This window comes from Ailuropoda melanoleuca, chromosome 10 (genome assembly GCF_002007445.2).
Source record: "Ailuropoda melanoleuca isolate Jingjing chromosome 10, ASM200744v2, whole genome shotgun sequence".
Lineage (NCBI taxonomy): Eukaryota > Metazoa > Chordata > Mammalia > Carnivora > Ursidae > Ailuropoda > Ailuropoda melanoleuca.
The window spans coordinates 8,271,347-8,278,241 of NC_048227.1; the positions used below are offsets into that span (position 1 = coordinate 8,271,347).

A 6,895-nucleotide genomic window follows, 5' to 3' on the forward strand; every position below is an offset into this window, starting at 1 on the left:
CCTGTGACCATGTTTCCAAACCCCCGGTGGGACATGGGTCAGGGCTTGATCAAGGGGACTCCCCAGGACGACAGGATTAAGGACAGGATCCGGGCTGTTGCAGGAGCTCAGGGATGCTTGGCCGAGCTGCCTTTCTGAAACCCGAGCCCTGGGGTAGGAGGAAGGGGAAGGAGGGGCTGCCTGGCCCTGAGAGTCCACGCCTGCCCCCCACCCCCAAGCTCCTCCTCTGCCTGGGTGCCCCTTCTCTGCTCCAGACTGTGCGGGTCACCTCCACTCTCCCTTTGCCTCCCTCTGCCCCCGAGGTCGGGGGGGAAAGGCTGGGGCCACCAGCCATCTCCATGGACAGGGACTTTGCCTCCGCTCGCTCGTCTTCCAGCTCTGGAAAGAAAAGAAGAAAGGTCTGTGTTGATTTGCATTTGGGGGATCCTTCCCCCTCCTAAACTCCTGGGGGTAGAAAAAGTGATTTGAGATTTGACCTTGGATTGACCGTGGAAGAGAGGACAGAAAGAGCCCAGAACATTCCCCCAGGTATGAATACTTCACTTTTGCTGGTGTGTGTGTGTGTGTGTGTGTGTGTGTGTGTGTGTGTGTGTGTGAGAGAGAGAGAGAGAGAGAGAGAGAGAGAGAGAGAATGACAAGATTTCTACTGGTCAGATGTGAAATTAACCTTGATGATCTCCTGGGCCTCTTCTGACTGCTTCATTCTATGATTCTGCAGCCCTAAACTTCATTCAGTCATTCAACAAACATTTCCTGAGTACCCACCCTGTGCCAGATGCTGCCATCGAACAAGATCTGGCCCTTGCCCTCAAAGGTCCACAGAGAGTAGTTACAATAAAATAGCTACCACACTTATGGTGGGCCAGGCACTGGGCTAAACCTTTATAAACTAGCTCCTTTAACCCAGCAACAATTGTTGGAGCTAAGTGTATTACTAGCCCCATTTTACGATGAGGATAATGAGGCTTACTGAGGTGTGGTCACACAGCTAGTAGGTGGTGGAGCTGATGTTTCTAAGCACTGTGTTATGCTGCCTGCCCCCCCCCCCAGCTGTAAAGGCAAATGTGCACTAATAAAGGGTGGGGAGGGAGTGTGAGAGCTTCAGAGAGTCAGCTCATGGAGGGCAGGGAACAGTTAAGCCTCATTTCCACCTGGGGTCCCAGGGGGTGAGGCAGGGGCAGGCCCAGATCCCTAAGGAGCCCCTCTGCAAAGACTGGCCCATGGCTACCCCTCCTCATCGTCCTAAAACTGCCCGTCTCCCAGCTGTCCCCAGGTCAGGCAGAGGGAAGACAAAAGCTGATTATTCACTGGGGGCTGTACTGGGCCCCATGAATGGAGTATTGAAAACCCCACGTCCACATCCAGATAGATTTTCAATCCTTCCCCAACCAGACTGTTTGTGTACCAGGACAGAGGCCAAGCCAGGGGGAGATGGGGGCTATCTCCTGCTGGGAGGTAGCTCCCTCTCAGTATATCCCAAACAGACCCATCCGCTAAACCAGACCCCCATCGCCCCCCAACCATCCCACTACTGTCCACACACGGTATTGGACTCCTGCTGAAGGTCTGCCAGGAAAGGGGATGTGGGGTCTTACCAGGGCGCTGCTTACATGGCGCGAATGTTCACTGAGCTCTACACTTCCAATTGACACACTTTGGGGCTTGTATACCTCAATCCAAAATTTCTTTCTTTCTTTCTTTAAGATTTTATCCACTCACCTATTTGAGAGGGGGCGGGGAGAGAGACAAGGAGACTCTGTGAGGAGTGCAGAGCCTGGCGTGGGGCTCGATCCCACGACTCTGAGACCATGACCTGAGCTGAAATCCAGAGCCAGAGGCTTAACCAGCTAAGCTACCCAGGCGCCCCCCCCCAAAATTTATTTATTTTTTTAAGTCATCTCTACACCCAACATAGGGCTCAAACTCACTACCCCAAGATCAAGAGTGACGTGCTCTTCCAACTGAGCCAGCCAGATGCCCCAACTCAATCCAAAACTTAAAAAAGCGTCTTCAAGGGCTTCCTACCCCAAAAGGGTAGAGCATCCCAAATGGCATCTACTCTCCCACCCCTTCACCATTTTGGCGTATTTGAGAGTCATGGGAGCCATATTTCCTTGATTTTTTTCCCCTTAAATTGACTCATTTCTTTTGATTTAGATTAACTTTAAAGAGAAACTTTATATCGCTCCAAATAAATGAAAAACTAGAAGCCTTTGCCATAAATAAAGGCACTATAAAAAAAGAAAGAAAGAAAGAAAGAAAGAAAGAAAGAAAGAAAGAAAGAAAGAAGAGAAGAGTAAACAACCTTTTATTGCCCACTAAAATTATGTAGATTACCACCAGTGGCACCAACACTGGGCTTTGGGACGTGTTGAGCCCTCGGCACCACCTCCAGGCCTGTCTTGGTCTGGGACCAGGCAGCCCTCCAGCTTTGTCTCCTGCCACTTGCTCTCACACACCCTCTGCTCCAGCCAGACCTCACTCCTCATCAGAGTCCTGTGCTCCATCCTTCCCTGAGGTCCCAGCTATCGCCCCTGCTGCTGCCTCCACTCGGAATGCCAGATCCGAGCGGAAATGTCACATCCCCCTGAAGTTCTTGCTGGGCCCCTTCCAGCTGGAAGAAGTGACTGGGTATCTTTAATTCCAGATGTTCCAGCTGTGACTCCCCCACTGCCCCTTGATGGGACCCTCTGAAAGGCCGTCCCCTGGCTGGATGCCCAAGGAAGCAGAGATGCGAATTGATCCCCAGCCCACAGAGAAGAGCAGGGGGTGGAGGCCGGGAGACAGGAGCAACACCCCTTCATCCCTCCCCCCAGCCCTGTCCTTCCTCCTCCTCTTGCCGCTGGGTGAGTGCCCTGCCAAACCCCTGACCCATTCCCTTTCTGGCTCTCGGTTTTCCCAGCCGTAAACTTATGGTGGGACATGGTTTGTCAATGAGGTGGTTTCCGAAGTTCTTTCAAGCTGACATTTGTTCGGGGTTGATGAAAGCTAAGGGTCTGCGTTGGGGAAGTGGAGGGCTCAGTGCTGGAGGGGAGGGTTCAATGTACACAGAGTCTGGGCAGTTAGGGGACATTGGAAATAGGGAAGGAGGGAAAGGTGTGGGCTCAGCAATGGCTATTCGAAAGGCAGCTGGTGGCATACACAGAACCAAATGACCTAGGGACGATCCTAACTTGAGAAAGAAGAAACTAAGTCTCAGTTTCTTCATCTGTAAAATGGGTACACTAGTACACGCCTCGGAGCACCATTGCAAGGATTCTATGAGGTAATGTACATGAATGTTTCTGAGAACTGCAACACCCTGCATACAAGTGAGGGGCTGTTATGGAGTTTTCAATGTCCCACACTAGGCCAGTTTCCTGGTTTACCTCCCCGCCTCTCAGGCCACGTGCCCAGAATTGTGTGGTAAAGAAGAGTGTGGCTGTCTGGGTTGGAATCCCAGCTCTCCTCCCCATTCACTTGTGTGGCCTTGAGCGAGTTGTCTGAACTCCGTAAACCTAATGTTCCCCATGTGTGCATCTCATACATCGTCCTAATGGTTAAGTGAGCCAGGCCACAGAAAGTGATGAGCGCAGTGCCAGGCAAATACGTACGTGAGGGCTGAAACAGGAGGGCAGGTATAGGTAAATCTTTTGCAGGATATCCTATAATGAATCCCAAAGCCAACTGACACACTTAAGGCGGAGCTACTGACCATTTGCCCAGTAACAGGCTCTGGGGTGAAGGGTGGGGGGTGGTGGGAAACACTGAGATGAGACAGGCACGGCCACATCACCAGGCAGAAGGCTCAGAAAAGGGCCTTGGAGATGGTGCCCAGGGATCCAGAGGAAACAAAGAGCACTTCTAGCTGAGGGCTCCAGGAAGGCTTCCCAGGGGAGGGGGCTCCGAGCTGTATCTGGAAGGAGCTGCAGGGCTGTAATGAACAGAACTGTTCAAGCAGAGGAGACTGCAGGGTTAAAGACCCAGAGACAAGACTGATGGGATATAAAGAAGTCCGGGGGGAGGTGGGTGCCTACCAGGCCCAGTAGGTAGACTGTGTGTCTTGACCTTGAGTTCCAGCCCCACTTTGGGTGTAAAGGTTACTTAAAAATAAACGTTTCCAAAAAAAAGTTAGGGGAAGCTGGTCAGAAGGTACTAGAAGGCTTTGTAGAGAAAGTTCGGGATCTGGGACTCCTGCGGGGCACGTGGAGTCTTGCAGTGGAACGGGATAAGCAGACCCCTGTTTCAGGCGGATCTCTCTGGGGTGATGGGAAAGGGGTGAAGCAAGGAGGCCCACTAGGACAGCCGGGAAGAGAGAGAAGCTTGGAGAAGGCAGGGGAAGAGAAGGGGGATGATGGTAAGGACCGTGGGGGGACGGAAGGCTGTGTTCCCAGGCCAGGAGGCCCAGGGAGGGGGTAGGGGACCAATGCCCTTCCTCATTCTGTTTCAGCCAGTGCCCTGCAGCCCACCCCACTGCCCTTTCCAGGTAGGTGCCTCTGCCCCTCCTGCCCACACTCTGCCCCCCACAAACTCAGATGCTCACACAGATCCTCAGAGAGTGATGGCTCACCAGCCCTCCACAACTCTAGCGGCCCCCAAACAGATGGCGCTAGTCTGCCCACTTGACAGAGAGGGAGAGAAATAAGGCCCTGAAGGGACTGATCCTAAGGCCCTCATGCTCCCGCGGCTTCACAGCAAGGTGGGCGTCCTGCAGGTCAGGCCCAGCGATCCCTCTGGTGCCAGCTCAACCCTCTCCACAGAGCTGAGGCTGGTGGGGGGCCCAAGCCGCTGCCGGGGGCGCCTGGAGGTCTTGCACGGCGGCTCCTGGGGCAGCGTCTGTGACGATGACTGGGATGTGGTGGATGCCAACGTGGTGTGTCGACAGCTGGGCTGCGGCCTGGCGCTGCCCGTGCCGCGGCCCCTCGCCTTCGGCCAAGGCCGAGGCCCCATCCTGCTGGACAACGTGGAGTGCGGCGGGCAGGAAGCCGCGCTGAGCCAGTGCAACAGCCGAGGCTGGGGCGTCCACAACTGCTTCCACTACGAAGACGTGGCTGTCCTGTGCAATGGTAAGCAGAGACCCGTGACCAGGGAGGGCGGGCAGCAGGGTTGCAGGCTGGATGAATGAAGGGACTTCCACCCGGAAGACCAAGCCAGGGGTGGCATTGCATAGTGCTGGGGAAGAGCCCCAGCCTAGCTGCCACGGTCCCAGTGGTTCTTCTGGTTCATTTTGTGATCTTGACCGAAGGAAAATCAGCACTATTGTTTCTCTGTAGGGCCTTGAATGTTCCAGCAGTGCCCTCTCCCCATTTTTTAAATCAAACGAATGGGGACAACACTGGCAGTGAGGTCTATTTGCTATGGAGCTGCAGCAGAAATCTCTGAGAGGCATTGACCTTGAGAGCAATGGTTCTAGTTTTCCAATCCCCTGGTGGGCTCATTAAAACACAGACTGTGGCCCCGTCCCAGAGTTTCTGATTCTGCAGGTCTGGGGTGGGGCCTGGGAATTTGCATTTCTAATACATTCTCAAGTAATGGGATGCTGCTCGAAGAACTAAAAGAACTCATCTGAAGCTACTGCTTTCTGGACTCAGGGGGCCCCTTCTCCTCTCATACCCCAGGGTTCCTGGCTTTGACCTTTTGTGTGGCCAGAGGCCCTATGGCAGGTACCTTAGGGGTCCATGCCCTGTTGCTCACACACCCGTGGGTGTGAGGATGAAGAACAGAAAGATCCATGTATCTTCCTCCCTTCCACCCTGCTTCCTTCCCAGAATTCTTGCCCACGCAGCCCCCAACAAGGAAAGTGTTCACCAGTAGGGTGTCCCCTTCAACCCCCCAGAATGGGAAAGGTAAGTAAGGGCAACATGGGGGACCACCTGGGTCTTAAGAGAAGGACCCCAAGGGGACTATCCCATATCTACTCTTGACGGTGGGAAGAGAGGGATAGCCAATGGGTGAGCTGGGTCACTCCCTCCCCATCCTGCCTCCTGCAGCCCCCCAGGCTGCTCACAGTCTGGATGGGGAAAGAGGAGCCCATTCCCGTGGGATGATTAAAAATGGCACAAGTTTAGTGAGAGAGGTGAGGACCGGAGCTTAATCCAATGGGAAAGTCAGATACATACAGAAATGTGAATAATGATGTAGAACGAGAAAAGGGAAAGTGCCCTAAAGGATGGACAGATAAATAGGCAAGGAAGTCCAGAGGAGGAAATGGGTCTCATCGATCAGAGATCAAGGAGGGTTTCCTAGAGGAAGAAGTTGTTGGCAATGCACCTGGAAAGGTGAGACAGCTTTCACTGCAGTAGAAAGTGAGGAAACAGCATGTCCTATACGGTTAGGAAATGACACACTCAAAGCCAATCTGTCCTGATCCCACAAACCTCACCCAATCTGGGACTGTGAGGAGGCAGTGCCCTGGGGTAAATGCGTGAACAGTTCCTCCGTGGGTTTGGGTCCTGGGGCACCATGCACTGTGGGTATGTGCAGGGCCTGAGGCATTGGGGAAGCCTTGGGTCAGGTGCACTGTTGCAGGGGGAGGCAGAGCCTTGTGGGAGATGCTCCCTGGCCCCAACCCCACCAGGTGAGGGCAGCGTGCGCCTGGTGGGGGGCACGGGCCCCTGTCAGGGCAGAGTGGAGATCCTGCACGGCGGCCTGTGGGGCACTGTGTGCGACGACGACTGGGGGTTGCCGGATGCTGACGTGGTCTGCCGCCAGCTGGGCTGTGGGGCCGCCCTGGCCGCCACCACCAACGCCTTTTTCGGCTATGGCACGGGGCACATCCTGCTGGACAACGTGCACTGCGAAGGCGGCGAGCCCCGCCTGGCAGCCTGCCTAAGCTTGGGCTGGGGTGTGCACAACTGTGGCCACCATGAGGATGCCGGCGCGCTCTGCGCAGGTGCGGGCTGGGGGCGGGGCGCGG

At 54.7% G+C, this 6,895-nt stretch overlaps 1 protein-coding gene across 1 annotated transcript in view; it reads left to right on the plus strand.

Moving 5' to 3' along the window:
- The window catches only part of SSC4D (scavenger receptor cysteine rich family member with 4 domains), a 12,090-nt gene continuing 5,195 nt past the window's right edge, over positions 1 to 6,895 (plus strand). The window contains exons 1-6 of the mRNA XM_019804047.2: positions 1 to 528; positions 2,648 to 2,846; positions 4,430 to 4,465; positions 4,740 to 5,045; positions 5,748 to 5,825; positions 6,557 to 6,871. Of these exons, the coding sequence (XP_019659606.1) occupies positions 2,681 to 2,846; positions 4,430 to 4,465; positions 4,740 to 5,045; positions 5,748 to 5,825; positions 6,557 to 6,871 (901 nt within the window). The 5' untranslated portion in view covers positions 1 to 528; positions 2,648 to 2,680. The remainder of the gene's footprint in view (positions 529 to 2,647; positions 2,847 to 4,429; positions 4,466 to 4,739; positions 5,046 to 5,747; positions 5,826 to 6,556; positions 6,872 to 6,895) is intronic.